This window comes from Lacerta agilis, chromosome 2, assembly GCF_009819535.1.
Source record: "Lacerta agilis isolate rLacAgi1 chromosome 2, rLacAgi1.pri, whole genome shotgun sequence".
Lineage (NCBI taxonomy): Eukaryota > Metazoa > Chordata > Lepidosauria > Squamata > Lacertidae > Lacerta > Lacerta agilis.
This window is the reverse complement of record NC_046313.1, coordinates 29,707,408-29,727,855: the sequence shown is the minus strand read 5'-3', so window position 1 is coordinate 29,727,855 and position 20,448 is coordinate 29,707,408. Positions and strand designations below refer to the sequence as shown.

Here is a 20,448-nt window from a genome sequence, read left to right as displayed (position 1 = left end):
CTTTCCATACTGTAAGGTCTTTTGCTCCACAGATTTGGGCGGACTCAGCTGGCACTCTGCTCAAGTATTTTCTCTGGCTCCAGAAATATTGGTAGTCTCAGTTTCATGCAGATTGTCCAAATGGATGAGGTTTCAGCAAGTTTGTTTAAAGCATGGAGGCTGTGTTCCAAAAAGGGAATATTTCAGTCAAAATGTGCGTGATTGCCCTTTTGTTTTGAGGGAACGAAACCAAGTTTTTGCCTTTCATGAAGTGTTTTTCTTTCAGAGGCACCTGGTTTAAATTAAAGGCTCTTTCTAGCACCCGAGAATCTCCTGGCTGAGGCTTGAAATCCACATGAAACGTTCCTGGCCTGCAGCCAGGAAACGGGTTAAGTTTCCTTGACACATAAAGAGCTTGGAGGCTCTCTCCTCACCTTCCTATTCATAAAGAGTGCCCAGAGTCTATTAGGGTTCTGCCCCTACTCCCACACACCCCTCCCATATAATTAACTGGAATTTCCTGGAATGGACTGGAGGATTCTAGAAATAAACCACAACTGCAGCGTTTTTCCAGGTTAGGAAGTCAGCAGCAAGAGTTCTCCCAGGCTACTAGAAGGTGCCATGCTGTTGTTGTTTTTTCTAGAGTGTTGGGTGCATGTAAAACTACTGCCACTACTAATAAAATAGCATTTGTGTTGTTCTTCAAAGCATTTCACATACATTATTTCAGTAATCTTTATAACAAACCTGTAAAGGAGGTTGCTAGTTTTGTCTCTATGTTGCACATGGCTCAATGGGTGGGGCTAAAGAAAAGTGCCATTGACTTGCTTAAAGCCATCTAGACCACATGGGGAATGGGATGCAGAATGAGATTTGAACTGAGAAGTGTCGCAGCTCACATTCCTAACCATTATAGCACATTATCTCTATTATTGCCCTTCTACCCCCGGTATACCACATATGGTTTTTCACAGAGCACTAAAACACCCTACCTAGGAATAACAAGTTTCACATTCTAGATTTCAATGTGCATCCAATTTTGTGTAGAACTCTGTTCCAGTTGAGGTGAGACTTCCCTGTTGAACCTCAGGCACTAATTAATATAAAAAACCCCAGCAGACTTTTAAATTGAATTCTGATTATATAGTTTTAACTCCTTTTTAGTCTTATTGTATTGGGTCCCCTGTACACCACTTAGAGACGACTGTGATTAAGTGGTATGTAAGCTATTGAAATAAACAAAAAGTGCAGTGGAGGCCACGCAGCATTCATCAGAGGAGTCTCAGAGAAGGAACTATGTGCTGGGTCTGGGGGTGGGTGGTGGTGGTGGTGGTTCAGCAATGGCAAGAGCAGCAATAGTGAGCCTTTGGCAGCTCTCCTCAGATGCCTTCTGCTTGGGCACCAGTTACCCAGTGAGCAGGGCTTATAGCTACTGCACACCACCAGGGCTTTCTTCCGCTGTTATTTACATATAAGATTTCTTGCTCGCTCTTCACCAGAAGGTTGCTGCAGGTTGGCTTGTGACATGAAGTCTAGCACTAATCACAGTTCTGCTGGATGCAGCTTCAAGATGCATGCTTCTTTCTGAACGAGGGTGCAGCTGCAGCTTTGCTTAGCCCATTGACAATGTTCTGTAGCACTGCATGTATAGATTGTTTTCAGTAAAGGCCTGCCATCAAATGACACTTGCATATTAAGTAGAATAGACTGAATGCTATATCAAAGCTTTGCTTTAAAAGACAGGCAGGTGGGACATTAAAAAGGTCTGACATCTTTTGCGGACTTTAGTAGAGATGAGAAGCATAAATAGGGATGCCCACTTTGTTACATGAGGGGTTTTTATTTGGGTCTTAAAATGAGGCTGCCAAACTCTTGTCCCTATCCTGTACTATTCAGGGATGGAGAACCTGTCACCCTCCAGATGTTGGGCTATCAACTCCTATCAGCCCCAGTCAGCATAACCAATGGTCAGGGATGATGGGAGTTGTAGTCCAACAACATCTGGAGGGCGACAGGTTCTCCATTCCTGTTTTAAAGAAGTTTGTTTTCTGAAACTCCTGAAAGGCTACTCTTTCCTCACTGCAGAATAAGATTTGTCAGGCTTCCTAGAAAGATATTGCCAAGATTTTCTGGGCATTTGTTAACTTTGGCTAAGCTCTGAGGCTCAGATGATGGACTGAATGTGTAGCAGGGAAAGCAGAACGAGACTTCCTGCTGTTTTGATCAGCTTTATAGCTTGGAACCTGTAATGTCTCCTTTATTTATTTATTTATTTATTTATCATCATCATCATCATCATTTATCTTAATTTATTTAACAGGGCAAATCCAACCACATTTTGGGATGAGGCTTGCATCTCCTGAGCAAAAACTTAATTAAATGGAAGCTAGGGGTGTTCATATATGTCCCTGTATGTCAGAGCAAATCTGTGGATACTAGGTATGGCTAGCTGAGCTTGCATACCCATTCAGGCACATGCTACCCTGGGGGGCCCTAGTTGCATCACTGTAGCTATGAAGATGCAGCTCACAAGCTCAAAGTTGTCCCTGGGGGGAAATCTTGAAGAATGCAGAGCATATTTGTGAGCGTCTGTATTCTTATCCAGAATCTACGTTGCATTGCTCTTTTTCTCACCAATGCATTCTGAGAGTCGCGTGCAAAGAAGACAGCATGTAATTCTGAACATGTGCTAAGCTGGCTGAGTTGAAACCCAGCCTAGGCTTCCCTCTTAGGCTTTCACTTGGCCAATTTAACACAGTCTAATAACATCTGCAGTCTTTTCTTCTTGCCAGGCTTTTGGGGCCGATTAGAATGTGCTTAGAAAAGCCCTTCTAAGGTACCTTTCAAAGGCCAGTCTGGACAAAATCTTCCTCGGGGTTATCCCCAGTTTGCTTTTGGTAATGATCCTTGCCTGGAGTATATGAGCAGCAGCAGTTTGGCTGCCTCCGCGGAGACTCTCAAAGATAAACAGCCAAGAGCCTGGAAGTTGGGAAATGACAGACGGGAGGGATTTGGGGTAGTGAAGAGGGGATGGAGCTTGTAGGGTTGTAATTGCACCATTTATTTTGATGGTAGTTCACCCAGAAATCTGAGACATTTTTATAGCTTCTTCCTGCTTGAAGTTGTCATGTACTGAGCTGTTCTGTTCTGTTCTGTGGGTGGGTGAGGTGTTTAAAGGGCTGGAGACAGGTGTGTTTTCCCCACCCCTGCATTGTTAAAGGCATCATGAAAGAAAGATCTTCATTTGCATTCATCCCACTTGTTTCTAGTAAACAGGTTTTGTGTGGTTACAAAACCTGCAAAAACTATTTGACCAGAGGCAACAGTTGAACAAAAGAAATGTATGTTTCTGGGAAGATACGCCTTTCTCAAAATCAACCCTATTCTTGGTCTCCAGCTGCAGATGAGATTTGCTGGCTCTGCAGGAAGATGACTACCAGGAGAGCCTATGCACAATTGTCAATCGCAGCATCTTAGTAGTTATCTGGTTTTAATTTGAAAAGTACTCTGCAAAACTACTTAAAAATCTTCTCTTGTCAGAATCTTGTGTGGTCAAAATTATTCCCATTTTGCAGAAGGGGAAGATCCTGGTTCCATTTCTCTAACCACTGTCCATTACCTGATTAATCTTCTCTGGGGCTAACATGATGGCATTATTTGTCCAAACAATTAAACTATCTGAATGGGAACCGTTTCCATTACATTACCTCTTGATTAGTTTTATTCATTTTAATAACTGGAGAAGAATATAATGTGAAAATCCTTATTGAAGGTGAAATGACATGTTATACTACCTTAGCTTATCCAATTTTAGGGTAGGGTTCCATATAAGGCTTGCAAAGGAGGCTGTAGACAGGGTTTCATAAGGGTTTCATCTGAGGTTTCAGACCAGAGCTACAGCTTGGGGAGACTGCTGGGAAGAGGGTTATTTTGAAGATGGGAGGCATTTGCCTAGGGTATGTTTTAAGGATGGTGGACCTGTGGCCCTCCAGATGCTGCTGGACTACTACTCCTATCATCTCCTGTCATGTGTTGTCTGCACAAAAAATGCATGAAAGCCCTGGTAGTGAGTCCCAGCTTGAAGGGTCTTTGGGGTTCATCATCATCACATATATATATACACACACACACACACACACATTTCCTTTATTTAGACTGTGACACAACCCCAGTGCCATTTCTGGGCCAGGTCTTCACAGCTCTGCAGGCATATGGGAATACGATTTTTGGTCCAGACATTACAGCTTTGCCATAGACTCCTGCTTGATCAGCTTTGCCTCTTGCTTTAAGATTTTCCTTCTCTTTGAGTGTCTGAACTGTTCCCATCTGGCCCCTGTCAAAAGCAATCTAGCTGACAAAAGATCCATAGTTTAAATGTGAAATGAAATATCATTTCCACCTCTCCCACTCCCCAAGCTCATTGACTTTCTCCTTTGTTTCACTGCTGAGGAGGACACAGGCCTCTTCCTTTTTACTTTGTTAACTAAAATAGCACACCTTTCTCCATTCTAGTAAGGTACTTGTAAGGTGTTCAGAATGTTGCATATTTTTCTGCTTCAGATTCCTCCACCTCTGAGCCAGCAGGCAGGGAAATCTAATGGGGTGACCCAGTACTAGACTGTTTTAAAATAACATCTCTTGCAGATCTGTTGTGAGTGGGGTTTCACCTGATAGGTTTTACTATTCCTACCCATGCAACATCTCCACAAAGGATATCTCCCACTTCCATCTGCAGATAAGGCAGCTACATTTGAGAAGCGCAGGACCTGACATGTTGCCAGAGGTAACCAAGGATGTAACATCAGAAGAGCACTGCCCTTAATGACTGTCAGGCCAAGGCTTATGAGGAGAAAATGTTTGTGCAAGCTAAAATAATATCCACGCTGTAGTAGCTGATCCAGGCCTGGCAGAGTTTCTGTCTGTATGCAGCAGGATTTGAATCTTAAGAACATTTCACACATGAGGCTTTAAGCAGTTCTTGCTTCATTTCAGCTTGAAAGATGAATAGGAAACCAGCTTGGGCCAGAATGTCCATTTGCAATACAAATGCTTTTCTCTCCTGTCTTTCTCTTTCATAATAAGAATTATCATATGTTCACATAAATACAAGTGTAAGAGACGTGAGCCTCACATTTGAGGAAATGTTCCAGGCTTCCTGATCGAAAAGTCCGTTGACGGCATGGCAATCCTGCTTTCTTCCAAAGTTCTGCCTGATAACTTTTCACTTCAACCTAGACAGCAGTATTGTAGAACCTGTGACCGTCCCAATGTTGTTGAACTACAGCTCCCAGCATCCCTTGCTCATTGACTACTCTGGCTGGGACTGATGGGCATTAGAGTCCAACAGCATCTGGAAGACCACAGGTTACCTTTCTCTGCTTACACAGTAAAGCTTTGTGCTTGAAAGAAAAGCACATTGATGTGGAAGAGGGGCAAAAAGTTTCACACACACACACCCTTTACCTTTTTCCACATCCAGTTTGTGGTTCTGGTTTTGGTAATGACTGCCCTTCCTGCTACTGTTGGACACTATTATTCCAGTACAGAAGTGAGGTTACCAAGAGAGCACAGCTGTTGGAAGTGGAATAAGATAGTGATACCTAATGACTAGCATTGGGTATCACTCATGGAAAGGATTTTGTTTATTACTGCAAAAGCAGGAAAGGTTTCAAACAAAAAGTGTGTGTGTGTGTGTGTGTGTGTGTGTGTGTGTGTTTCACAGAATGCAGTGCAGCACATTATGTTGTTCCCACCTACCTGCCATAATGTACTTTTATAGCAGTTGCCTTTGGCATGTGTAATCCCAGTTTGAGATTGGGGCCATCTCCCCTCTATTTCTCATAAGCCTTTCAAGTCCATAATTAAAGGCAGCATCCAACTAGTTCATTTGGTCAGCACAAGGACTTACACTTGCGCAATGGAAGTTCCTCCCCTGCTCTCCCCATGCGTGCCCCCAGCCTTGCCAAATCTGCTCTGCAGGGGTGGGGAAAAACCCTAGAACACATCTAAGGGGAGAAGGGAGAGGAAGTTGCACTTATGGAACAGTTTAGTTGGACACCACCCTCAGTTCTGTTCCAAAAGAGATCTTAATCTTCAGTTCAGAACCACCTCTCGCAGGCATTGATGTAGGTCCAGAATCCCTGAGCTGAATATGTCCAATTAGGGGCTGAATTCTACATGGGGCATGTTGAAGAACTACTGTATGTGTTAAATTGGCATAGGGTTTTTTTGTTTGTTTGTTTTAAGTCCTACTGCTTAGCAGAGTCTGTGTACAAGGCGTGAGGTGCCAGTCTCGCTCTGATAGTGTCCAAAGAATCAAACTGAGTTTGTGGCATTCATTATCTAGGACACGCATCCCCAAACTCGGCCCTCCAGATGTTTTTGGACTACAATCCCCATCATCCCTGACCACTGGTCCTGTTAGCTAGGGATGATGGGAGTTGTAGTCCCTAAACAGCTGGAGGGGCGAGTTTGGGGGTGCCTGATCTAGGGGGTTCTACATGCAGCTGGTCCCCTCTGAAAATTATGCCTTGCTGTATTAGGTTGTCCAGACTGAACTCCAGGAGAAGAAATTGTTTCTTTGTGACAATATAATACAACTATTAGCACTACTCATAGAGGATATAGTATTTGCCACACTCCCCTCTAATTATAGCTAAGCTCATTGGAGATTAGGGAGAGAATGCTGCCATATTATCAGATCTCATTCTTTTTAAAATACAGCTTTGGCTAGAACAGAGCTCCTCATAGAAATGAGAAGTTTTGATGAATCACATAATCATGGGCCATTATTTCAAAGGGAATTCTGGGAAATGGATATTGAAAGAGTAGTTAAAGGTTGACAGAAGCTGGGAGGCAGACCTTTGCCACCCAAAGAATAATATAAGTGCAACATCTAAAAGTGTGAATTCCTCAAGCACCGAGGGCGAATTCTTACACCCCCAAAATATGCAGAAACTAAAGTGCTTCTTAGAGTTGGTGAATATATGATGTATTACTATTTTCTGCCTCTTTGTAGTTTGAGTTGTGACTTCTTAAAGCGCCATTATGCTTTCCTTTAAACATGAACCCCAAAGGGCAGGAGAATTACTGTAGTGACGCTACAGAACCTGACCATGTAAGAGGCTCCAGGTGATGTACTGAATTGATATCATAGAGCAGTGTGGTTTTCCACCACCTCCAAAACCAGATTCCAGGGAATTTGGGGTCCCTTATCAGAAGTTTAACTATGGAAATATCAGTACAGTTGGGCAAGCTCAACTGCTTGCTCACTACCACTGCCAACCTTCACCTGAAATTAGGCCAATGTAGGGCAAAGGCGGGTATGTGCTAGTGCTGGTTCTCAATTTGTTATGTACTGAGCCATATAATGGTTAGGTGTCTGGGCGCTGGGCCAGTGCCTTCCTAATACCTAAATGAAGCTGCATTACCAAAATGAAGCAAATTATCTTGAAATTGTATAATTAGCAGCTAGATTTCTCAGTATGGTACTTAGGCTGTGTACCCATTACTAGCTTAAAAGGTAGCTAGGATGTTCTTTTTCTCAATTTGGATCAAAACTGGTTCAGAGTAAAGTGCAGAAAGACACGATATTTTGTAAGAAACAACAGGATAGATAGATAAAATGTGTACCCCTTCCCCAGCCAGCAGTGGGAACACACTGGATGTAGAGTAAGCAGAAGTGTATTCAGTCTTAGTTTCCAAATCTATTGGATGCAAACTATTTACTAAGAGCATGGTCTGAGGACAGGGCACATGATGCAGCCATCTTGTTGAGGCTTAGCCACCTTGGGGACACCCCCCCCCCATGTAACACCACCTTGTCCTCCTAGATGAGGGGGGGAGAGAAATGTATATCCCACCTAATTCTCAGGTGGTGCTCAAGGCAGCTAACAAATAAGAACACCAGACATTATTGAAAACATATATCACAGACCTCAATCCTTGTCAGAATATTGAAACCAAAATGTCAACATAATAAACCTCCCATAATAATAATGTTTCTTAAAACAGCCATCAAACTAAAGCAACGTTAGACATAAACCAGCCACCTGAAACAGTGAGGTGACAAATACCTATTGTAACTCACTTTCCCAGGTTACCATGAGCCCAATGTAATTTCATCACCTATGTTCCCTTTGCCTTTTCTCATTATTAGTATGAAGCAGCTAATTGTGACAGATGAGTTGTTGCTGTTCAGTCTATTCATTAGTTTTTCTATGTATATAATGTACAGTATACGAGTGAATGTATCAATCCTGAGTTAGATTAGTGGTTCATCAGAGTTCCCTTTCTAATATGGGTCAATTCTGGCTGTTTCAGCAAATGAAAGGATCAGAGCAATAGGATAGAGACTAGTTTCCTTGGATTTCCACCATGCACCCCCACCTTGTTTTTAGCACTGGAGGTTTTGCTGCAGAATAGCAGCACATTTCCAGATCCATTTTGGCTATTAGCCATTTGAAGATCTGGGACATGCCACAGGAGATAAAGATGACAGAATTGCCCTTGTCTTCAGAATTATGTTTAAAATACAGTATCCAAAGCTTTTAATTTTTTTTAAAAGTAAATATTTGTGGAACATTTTCTCAATATAGCAAATCATTCCAAAAACATATACCCTCAGATGTACATATTTTCATGCATGTCAAGACAGCTTGCACTAGAACAGGGGTGTGGAACCTTTGACCCACCAAATGTTGCTGGACTACAGCTTCCATCGCCCATAGCCATTGGCATGCTGGCTGGGACTGATGGGACTTGGAGTCAAACAACAGCTAGAGGGCCACAGCTGCAAAAAAATCAACATGGGAATCTGGAATGCATGTTATTTCTAGGAGGGGTGCCATACCAATTTAAAGTTCAGTCTGTGTTTACTTGGAAGCAAATCCCATTATGTTCAGTGGTGCTTAAAAGGGACCCCGACCATTGGGGTTACGGTGCTCATCTCGCTTTGCTGGCCGCGGGTCATGTGGCCAGCATGACAAAGCTGCTTCTGATGAACCAGAGCAGTGCACGGAAACACCGTTTACCTTCCTGCTGGAGTGGTACCTATTTATCTACTTGCACTTTGGACATGCTTTTGAACTGCTAGGTTGGCAGGAGCTGGGACCAAACATCGGGAGCTCACCCTATCACGGGGATTCGAACCACCGACCTTCTGATCAGTGGTGCTTATTATTGGGTAAATGCATATAGGATTGCATCCTCAGAGGCACTGGTCCCCAACCCCATTTGTTGGCTGCAGGCCTGTCAATGCTTATGTCCAATCCATCAAATTCTGATAGCAGAGTGCTTTGCAAGATATATGAACTGTTACCATTAACTACTACTGATAATGATTCAAATTGGCAGCATGCCTCAGTTTCTAGGTTTTAATTATTCCTGAGCATTATTCAAGTGTTTTTGGACTGTGTTACATGACCTAAGTCATTGAGGCTTATGCAACCAGGAGAAGCTGGATACTTAGATTGGGAGTTGGACCTTGAAACACCCTTTGTTATCATTGGACTTTTCTGAAATCACAAAGTATTTGGACAGGAGAAGAAATCTGCAAAATCTATAAACAATCAGTTTGAAGCCCCATCAGGTTACCTATATTTAGTTTGTACCATAATGTTGCCATGTTAGGAGTTGGAGTTAGAAGATTAGTGCTGATAGCTAATCTTAGTAGTTAGCATGGCAGTCCTTCTGAGCATATACCCCAACCCAAGTCTACAGCAGCAATAGATATCACAATTTTCAAAGCCACATTTCCCAAGATCCCTGGCTTTGCACGTACTTCTGTTCCCTGTTTTGAGCTGGGAGTGTCAGATTCATTGCCCTCCCGATTAAGATAGTGATCAGCACATAATGGACATTGGCTGAGTGATAGTTGCAGATGACAAAGCCTTCAAATTTCTTCTGCTTTTCCAGAGATACAGTGTAAGCTACCTAGACGTCATTTTCTTTCTGTCCCCTGATTGCTTAATGCTCTCTCTCAATTCTGATTGCTCCACTTTGTAGATAATAAGGATCCATGACATCCAACCTGGAAGATCTTATGGTGTACTTTAAAGAATATATGGCAGAGCTTTCTCTTAAGAAGACTAAAATGCAGCCCAGTCATTTCTTGTATATAATTTCACATCCTCAGGAAATGAAGTGGGTTGGATGTGCTGACATTGGGTGTGCGTTGCTCTAGAGAAGGTCCCCGAGGTTCCTTGTGCGATATTTCTAATTTGCATGTTGGAAATCCCCATGGAGAACCATGCCCATGATTGGCTATGAAGACTGCTGCTTCTCTCCCAATCAGAATCTAACTAGATCCAGAGGCAACTAACCAGCAGCCACCTGCCTTATCTGTAGAATAATGGAGGGCCCATTGTAGGTTCATTTAAATGTCCTACAGAGAAACACACTAGTCTGTACCAAGTTCAGATTCTAGCTCAGTCCCCCTCATCTTATCATCTGTAACCAGCCTGGAACTGTCTTCAGCTCAGGGAGCCATCTTGTGGCTGATTCACATTGGAGCATGTAAAAATATCATTTCATGAATCCTCTGCCACTTTCAAATCAGTCAATGTTGTGTTTGTGTGGTTCCTAAAAATTAGTACAGCCATACCTCAGGTTGCAAATGCTGCGGGTTGCGTGTTTTCGGGTTGTGGACTGTGCCGAACCCGGAAGTACTGGAACGGGTTACTTCTGGGTTTCGGCGCTTGTGCATGTGCAGAAACATGCAATGATGTCATGTGCAGAAGCGCCAAATCACATCACGAGCATTTGCAGATGCGACGCTGCGGGTTGCAAACACTGTGGATTGCAAACGTGCCTCCACGGATCACGTTCGCAACCCAAGGTATGACTGTATAGGATTGATGCAGTTGAATTCTCATAACTTTCCCAAGCACAATCCTGGGAATTGTAGTTTGGTAAAGGTACTAACTTTCTCTTGGAAGCCCCCTTAGGGTTGTTCCAAAATTCCCCAGAAGACGTGTTTTTAATGAGAACATTTCATATATTTTTCTTTATCTCACCCTTACCCTATAAAAAAAAGAAAGAAACCTTGCAGAATTTTCTGAAAATGTTCTATACCATTATTTTGTGGCAGCTGCCATTCCTCATCCGCTCAGTCCCCCATCCTCTGGAGCAATGCTAGGACCATGGCATTGTGGAGGATGCAAAACGGTGGCCAGGTTGCCAACATAGTTGCTGCTCTTGCTACTTGAAGCAGCAGAAAGAAATAGTCTTCAGGGGAAAGTACCGGTATGTGTTTGTGGGGGGGGGGGACCCTGTTCAGGTGCCCCTGCAAATGGTGAACTCCATCCCCCAGATGTCCTGCTCGCACTCAGCCAAGGAGGACAAACAGCTGGTAGTTTAATTCTTTATTAACAAAAGCATGCTTCACAGCAGCTTCTAAGATGCTCCAAATACACATGCACACATACTTTTAGCAACTAGATAGCTGGCATTAACTTGCCCAGGCTTGTGCCCTAGTTGAACAGCTGAAACAACAGTGGGATCATGCCCCCCTCCCAGCTTAAGTATTCTTTTCGGGTGGAGTGTGCACAAGTGACGGTGACTTCTCCTACACGGAAGTTGCCTTTGCACTTGCCTACTCAAGCCCCTCCTGGTTCCAGGGGACAGTGAGGATTCGACCACCCTGCACCTCACCTGAACAGCCTCTTCCTCCACATCCTGCACCTCCTTTCCTGCTACTGACTGCTCAGCCTCTTCTCCTCCCTCCAGCCTTGGCTTTAGCCTTATGGGCAGCACAAAACCCCATAAATAGCTGGTCTTCTCTCCTGGGTTGGCCTCGGCCACACACTCTTCAGAGCCCTGCCAGTCCCTGACACCAAGAAACTGCTGGGGAAATTCCTTGCCCCTGAAGAAATTTGGTGAAATGGACAGACGGAATTCCCCTGTCTGCAAATGGAGTATTTTGAGACTGCATGTGCACACAGCTCTTGACTCCCTCGCTCAGGTACCTGTGCTGTAGATATGCCTTCTTGATGTGCAAAATGCAATTCAAGACTGGTAAACCACATTTCTCAGATGTTGTGATAAATTAGAATTGGCTGGGCGGGGGTAGAGAGATTTCAATCCCATTCTAACCTCCAGTAAAATAACTGCATCTTGCCAACCCCTGCTTCAGCTGGGTGACTTTCAATCCACCATATGCATATGTGGGCACTTCTCCTCCTGACAGGGACATCTGCAAGATCATTCTCTTAAAGGGGTTCCCACAATGTGAACATCTGATGCTCCTCCAAGCTCTCACCTTCTTTTCTCATTTCCCCCTTGCAGCGGTTATGCATATTCACAACTTGCTCATAAACTTCCAGTCAGCACAAAATGAACTGCTCTGATTTGGCTTTGTATGCAATTTGAATGTTTTCAGATCTCTTGGTTTTAGTAGACTGGTATTCTCTTTATTTCAATTCTGTCTTTCCCCCCGTCTTTGGAGTCTTTTTTTTTTTTTTTTTTTTGCTTGTACTACAGGAGGGATTGTAGAGTTTAAGGGTGCTTCTGCAGCATGGGGAATCACTGCACAACTGGTTTGGTACCCCAGTGCTACATTAGAAGCATAGGAAACAACACCTCAAAAAGGGTTATGTACATAGAGTTGTGGAGTTACAAGGGATCCTGAGGATCATCTGGTCCAAGCCCCTGCAATGCAGGAATATGCAGTCATCCCATACAGGGATTGAACCTGCAACCTTGGTGTTATTAGCACCATGCTCTAACCAACTGAGCTATCCAGCCTGACTGTGTTGCAATGGAATCCCCATCCCCACCCCTCCTGTTCCCTGCAGTTCCCTTGGAGCAGATTGAGGGGCAGGGAGAGGACAGGAAGGAGAGGTCCCATTGTGAGAACAGATCTGTGCTCTGACACCATTGGATACAACCCTTTGTGTGTTGATCTGATGTCTGTTTGCACTGGAGTTTTTCTCTGCCATGCAGAGACAGCATCTATTTCTCATTATAATAAATCCGACATCTCTCAATCTAGTAAATATGGTTCTGGCTGCAAAGGAACTTTTAGAAGATGCTTGCAAAATTGCTGTTATACAAGCAGCTACCTTTAAGTAAAAGGAATATAGTAAGCCATATAGTTACTCGGGTACATTCCACAAGGTAAAATGAAGGTTATGCTGTGCATCTATAGCTCTGCTTTGCGGTGTGTCATGGAGGACCGCTGATAAACTAAGTTGTTGCATGTGTGGAACAAGATCTGTCCACTCAATAGGACTTCCTCCCCCATGTATCCCACACCCCCTAAATCTGCTCTGGAGGGTTGGGGTGGGGCAGAACAGCTTTAGGGGGTGTGCAACGGGGGCAAGAGGAAAGTCCTGTTGTGTAAGCAGACCCTATTTCCCGCATGCTTGCCCCGCTACACTGAATTCTGCCCTGTATTCCTAAACTCTGCATGTTTGGAGTAGTCTCTCTTCGAAGCAGTTCTGCATAGGTGAATGGTTCAGAGATGGCTCATAAATGACATTTTCTTTACCTCTATGTAAGAAAAATGAATCCAGAATTTGCAGCAAGTGTTTCCTTATTTTTCTACAAGTTCCCAGACAGGCTCACCTGAGAAATGAACTTGTTTCTCAAAACTGCTTTCTTTATCAGAATATCTAGCAAAACTGCCGTCCAGACGAAAAGCAAACCAACGACATTAGTTTCCCCAGCTGAATCTTACTTCACATTATAGTCTTGGAATGCTTGTTGCTATGGGAAGATAAGGAAAACTAAACTAAACAGAAAGATGCTGAGCTGAATGGATAGGATACTAGGGGAAAGCGCATCCAAGAGGCTGCTTTATTTCTGTTTGCAAGCCAGTGTGGCACTTCTCTCTGCTGGAAAGGACTGTGAGCCATTCTTGGCATTCTGAGAGTTTTATGCATTCTTTCTCCACAGTTCTTCTGCCTTTCCATGGGAAGAAGATGCCTGGAGAAGCATGTTGATGGTTATAAGGCCACAAGAAGTCGCAGACTTTTCTCACTGGCCCCAAGTTTTGCCTTTTGGTGTCTTAAAATAATAATAATTAATAATATCTGCACTTTTAAAAAATCCAGTCTATTTCTGTGTTGCTCGGTGCACTCTCTGCTTTGATCTGTACTTCAGCTCCTGAGCAGCTCTGTTTTGTCCCCCCCCCCCCCCCAATTTTCACTATACTGTAATACGGAACATTAAATGGCAAAACCTCTTCCAGCTTTTGACCAAAGTAGATGAAATGTCGTGGCACAGGAGTCCCTCTGGAGTGGATTAAACCTGACAGTTTGCAGACAAATAAGTTCCATGGGCTTTTTTGTAGGCGATGTAAAAGGGATTGACTTTCCTCCATAGTGTGTTTGGGGGGGGGGAGGCGGTGTTTCCTGCTTTCTTACCTTAAAATGATGATGAGGTAGCTGAGTGCACATTCCATGACAGTGGTACCTTGGTTTAAGAACAGCTTAGTTTATGAACAACTTAGATTAAGAACGCTGCAAACCTGGAAGTAGGTGTTTTGGTTTGTGAACTTTGCCTTGGAAGCAGAACATGTTCCACCTCTTGTTGAGTGTGTCCCATTTGTAAATTGAATCCCCTGCTGCTATGGGAAAGCATGCCTTGGTTTAAGAACAGACTTCTGGAATGGATTAAGTTCATAAACTAAGGTACCACTGTGTTTCTTTACAGATTCACACAAACCTTTCTTTCTGGTGGTTGCCTGTGTCCTCCAGGAGGCTTTACAAGCCTCACAACAAATTTACAATGTGAGTCTGTCTCGAATGCAACTTGTGGAGTTCTGAAGAACTCCGGCTTTGCTTGTTTCTTGTTAAAGCAGTTTTTGAAACAAATAAAATAAAGCTTTTAACTTATTTTTTTTAATTTAAAAAACCTCCCATTCTGTGTTTTACCAAAAAAACAATCCAGAGCTCTTCAGTGTTCCACAGGCAACATTTTTTGACAGCTTTACTTCCTGCAAAGCCCACAGGCCTAAAGAAATATTGATATTACACGGGAAAACAGAGCTGTATCAGGACAGAAAAGGACAGAGCAACATTAGGCTTTTTGTGTGGGCAAATCTTACTTGGGGGGATATGGACATGACGCTTTTACTTGGGGAGTGGGCATGGAAACTTCCAAAGCGCCCCAAGTTGCCTACTGAGATCAAGCAGGCACCTAAACTCTACTATTTGATGCTTGCTAAAAACACTTATTTAGACAAGCCTACCAAGATGCTCAGAAAGTCAAAGTAATTTTAATTCATTTTAGTATATTTTTTAGTATATTTTAAATTACTTTTCTAACTTTTTCCTGATTTTATTACTTAATCCTTTTGTAAACCACTTGGAGGTGTGTATTTTTGTTTTTGTTTTTTACAAAAGTGGCATATACATTTTAGGAAAGAATGAAGAAAAAAAGAAATAATTCTTGCCATGCTGGTTTGGCCCCCATAGAGAGCTGGTATGCACCCCTGTAATTGATTCATTTGTTTATTCTGTGACACCAGTGTAGTGTACAGAGTTTTATAGCCAAAATTAAGAGGCCCTGGTCCCCAAGGAAGTTGCAATCTGAGACACAGAGAGAGGGAGAGACAAGGATATGAGAGAAGCCAATTACACAGCTTTTAAAGCTTTCTTACATTTGGGAATTAAGGCGGAAGGGGTGTGCCAACTATGCCATGGCCATGGTTTTGCGAAGAGGTTTGAAGGAAGAGAGTTTGCACATATTCAGGAAGTGAGTTCCATCCATCGGATACAGCAGGGAAGAAGGGGGGTGGGATGTTGCCTGAGACTTTCAGTTGGCCAAGCCTGTTAATGTTGGAGGAGACAAAATCACAGATAGAGGCATAGGAGAATCAAGAACTAAAAGAGAGGCTGGCGGTTGGGGTGGGGGGAGGCTGAGGATAGTTTTATAGAGAAGTTTGTGCTAGATACAGAAGGGGGTGGGAAGCCAGTGAAAAGACCCGAGGAGAGATGACGTATGATCTGAGCCATAAGAGACGTTTTTGGCAGAGGAGTTTCAGAGGTGAGAGAACTGAGGTGCAAATTGACTGGTGAAAAAATGCTTCCACATACTGACATCAACATGAGGCCTCACTTGGAGCGATTCCCACGGGTATTTTATTGTGTGAAAATGATTCTGTGAGATAATTCGTATAGGTACATATAGCTTGCTCCGAGGCGATCCCATAAACGGAGATGTTGCTCCTGCTCCAATGGCCTTTGACCGGGTCACATGTCTTGAAACCACAATGCAAATCAAAAGTGTATTATTTTTATGCTAACTGGAAAAGTTCCTCTCTGGATGCTCTCATTCCTCGATGGTAAAAGAATCTTTGGGAAACTTTTGGCCCTCAGAAACTTTTTTTGTAAAAGAGTATTAAAAATGCAGACAATAAGAGGGACGGGAGACTTTATAGAACAGTTTTTGCTCGTGAACTTTATTCTGATATGCCAATTAAACCTATAATTAATTCCTCCAGGACCCTTCAGTCATGGACCGAAGTCCTGCTAGGGAGTTTTTTCTCCTGGCACCATGTGTCGATTGTTTGATTTGGGATGCATCTAACTTTTTTCTGATGTGTTCCCTTTATTTCTTGCCTTTTTTGCAGCATGCTGGAATACTCTCTGGACTTGCAGAATGTCAGTTTCTCAGCTGTTCGGACCGTCAGGGTACTCCGGCCGTTGAGAGCCATTAACAGAGTTCCTAGTAAGTTAAATCTCTTTTCTCCCCATTTTTTCTCTCCCCCTTGATACTAGCTCATTATTTCTGACAATCTGGAAATAAGTGGGACATTTTACATCTTTTCCAAATTCCCATTTAACGTGCTCACCTACATCTCTTGACCGCCCTGACTGCTATTGTGACTCCCCCCTATGTGGAGCCTAATGCCAATGTGCACTTTTTAATGAATAGTCCATCCATCTCAGCCATCTCCACAAAAAAGAGGAGGAATAATTAATCAAACAGACTGGGGAGGACTTGCTATTTTGTTTCCCTTGCTGAACACTGTTTTTGGAAAGTGTCTCATGTGAATCACTTTATAGGGGGGGGGGGAATGAGTTTGGAGGCATCAAGCAGGTGTGATGGGGAAGAGAGGGTAGACTACTAGAAATAGCATATGCTTGTCTCTGTGTACATGCTTGCACTAGTATGAAAGATGATGTAGAATAGGAAAGGAGAACCTGCGGTCCCCCAGGTGTTGCTGAACTCCAGATCCCAGATCTTCTGCTAGAAGAAAGGTGGCCACTCCAGATCCCATCATCCCTGACTATTGCCCATGTTCCTTCCTCTTCCTAGGGCTGCCAGGTATAGCTTAGTTTAAGGGAATTACTCTTCTTTCAAATATAACAAGTCCTTGGACCTGTACTGGATACCACTTATTTCAGAGTGCTCTGGATCCCTGGCTCTCTGCTCAGCCTATGGCTCCTTTTTGTATTATTGCATGCTACCCCAGTCTCCAAGCAGGTTCCAGGCACTTACCCAGGTTTCCTTTGTAATGAGGGACAGCAGAGAAACTGGTGTCGACATATGGTTTATTTACACGTATGTGCAACCTGAGCCTATGATGGAGGGGCTCACATCATGCACACCCCAAGAAGGTCTTGCTTCTCCCATAGTCACAGTCTTGAATTCCAGCAAAAATCAGGCATGGCTCTGCCTTGCAGGCTTCAGCCTGAATCCATCTCCTACCTCTCTCACACCAACTCCACCTTTGTCTTTCTAACAAAGGGGTGGGGGTACCCACTTGCTGTTTGGCTGTTTGGCCCAGAGCCACTTCCTTTGTTACTTTAACATCCCATACTTGGAGAGCCATTACTAAGAAACTTGTCTGGCTATTCCAGCAATTTGAATCCTTGCTGGATCCAGGGACTGTGAATGAGGGACCCCTCAAAATTCACAACACTACTTTGCCCCTGATCCACTTCTTCAGCAATGCTATGACAGCTTTTTGTCCTTCTCCAGCCAATGCTTTTCATATGATCCATTTTATCTGGGTATGTCAGTGTGAAACAAGGTTTCTTTGACCTTCCAGAAATAACAAGATGGGCTACATAGCTCACTTTCCTCTCGGCTCTCTGAAGAAAGCGGAGAGAAGAATGAACTGAAATAATGATTTTAGGGAATTGGGGATTTTTGCACACACATTTTTATTTTTATTTTTAAATCTCAGCTTCTCTTCCTGGATTGTTGCTCTATTACTCTTTAGTGCTTCTTGCCAGGACTTTCCCTCCTCTAGATGGTGGGGATTTCAATTCTAGTCCCAAGCAGGGGACTTGCTTACATTTTCATTTCAGAATTCCTGCCCCATTACCACATTTGTAAGGTGCTATGGCAAAGGTGAAGGGCAGGTATAAACATTAAACTAAGATGTAACCAGCTGACCGTGTTTGAAAGACTGCCTCATATATGCAACTGAGACTGCCCGACCCTCGCCATCAACAGGGACAATTGAATCTGCCAGTGTCATTTCCCCTGAATTTCTCATTTTTTCCAAACATTATTTCGGGTTATTGTTGTTTTTTTAATTTAAAAAAGTAAGTCTTTGAGTGCAATTCTCCTGACATATACATTTTTGCAAGTAGTTTTTCTTAATATACAGCATTTTTGTATACACCAATAGATGCATTTTTAATGTATGCTTTCTCCTTGTGAACTGCTTAGAGGTCTTTCATCATGTAAGCAGTATATACATTTTGTTAAATAAATTAATGTACTAAAATAATATATGCATTTTGTATACTTTTTATTGTTTGAGAGTGGCATAACATAATTCAGAGAAGTGAGAATTTTTAAAGGATAGCTGTTTTCAGTTTGCATATTTTTTCCAGGAATTTTGAATTAGACAGATTCACTTTAGAATGCACACTGAATTTAATTTATCCCCCATCCCTACACATAATTAATCCTGAAAAATGATTTCAGGCTTTTGATGGTACATGCATCTTGGTGTTTCTCTCTCTCTCTCTCTCTCTTTCTCTTGGACTCCCAAAGGTTGATTGTGGTTCCTTGACTGCATGTTACTGGCCAAATAATTTAGGACATGATGAATTGCTCTTCTCTTATCTGTATATCTTCCTAATAATTTCTGGATTATTATATTTAAAAAAAACACAACCATGAAAATTAAAACAAGATGTTTTGTGCTAGTGATATCAATACAGTAACAACACCTAAATATTCTGAGGAAATTTCATTTGCATCTGAAGTCTAGTGTATCCAATCAACCAGAGTATCTAGATAAATTTGGGGTCTCAATCCTTCCCCTCTGTTTAACACTATGCATGAGTGCAAAGCTTTGTATTGTAAAAGAAAGGACCCATCTTGTCAAATTAGCCAGTTACCTTGACAACATGAGGTACTCAGACTGTGATCCATCTGTCAGAAGCCAGAAATTCCTAGGCTCTATTTGCTTTTCTAATCCCATTAAATTAAACTTAATCTGGCAGGATGTTCCCTGTTGTTATTGTTGTCGCTTTTATCATTTTATAGCTCAAGTATCTTGCTCATATTCCCCCCCCCCACCTAGCAGAGCTGATGGATGGCTGAATTTATCTGCCACTGTCTAACTGTGGGTGTAATTCATTTAATGTGTTTGCAAATCCTGGGTAATTCATCTTCGCTCCTGTGCAGCAAAGCTAGGACCACACAGAAGCATAAGGAAGCAAGGCAAGGAACAAGTTTGAATCAATAATAAATGCAGGGACCAAATACAAGACATTTAACAATAGGCTGGAGGTGCTGGTGGTGATGGGGTATATGTGGAAGGCAGGCTATTATTTTGTTATGGGAAGAAGCAAGTAAAAAAAAAAGAGGCGATCTGATGACATAACAATGAAAAATTCTTGCTGAGGTATAAAGGTAAAAGAAATGGCTTTAAAGGTTTCTTTAAATAAAGATCAATATGAACCGCGTTGTGGATAAAAGAGACAAGAAAGGAGAGAGAGAGAACAAAAAGAGATGGAGGATGAACAGAATATTACAGAGATGTCGGGTGAAATCATTTATTTTTTTTGCAATGTCAAGTCAAGTCGCCATCAATTTGTCTTTCTGTTACAGAACCGAATGTTCCTAACGTTGTACGAATTAACTGCCTTGTAAAATTCTGCATATTTGCAGGGAATGAATTAGGATGGGGAAGGAGATTTTAATTTATATTGTATTGAGATAGAAGGGAATAGGGTGGTTCTGAGCTTGCAAAAGGAGTGTAGAATGGCCAGGACGTATGAGAATCTAGGGTCGCTACATTCCTTCCTGTGATTTTTACATTTCCATAGCAGACAGAAATTCACAGGTGAATTTTCCAAGCAAAGAGAGACGAGGTGAAAGAGAAACTTTAACTTGTTAAACGCTGGTTGATGCTGAAGGAACAGGATAATTGCTAGAAGAAAGGTGGCCACTGCAGTTCAGCTGAAACATGAGAGGTGCAAGAAGTTCAGGAAGGGAAGTTGGGGGGGGGACCCTAGTGTAGACATGCATATGTGTGGGAACACAGAGGCAGGG

General features: G+C 42.7%; 1 protein-coding gene across 16 annotated transcripts in view; it reads left to right on the top strand.

The window, feature by feature from the left end:
- CACNA1G (calcium voltage-gated channel subunit alpha1 G) overlaps positions 1-20,448 on the top strand; it is a 323,466-nt gene that overhangs the window by 157,582 nt on the left and 145,436 nt on the right. For all 16 annotated transcript variants that reach the window (XM_033139211.1, XM_033139202.1, XM_033139207.1 and 13 more), the window contains exon 4: positions 16,556-16,653. In XM_033139211.1, coding sequence (XP_032995102.1) covers positions 16,556-16,653 — 98 coding nt within the window. The remainder of the gene's footprint in view (positions 1-16,555; positions 16,654-20,448) is intronic.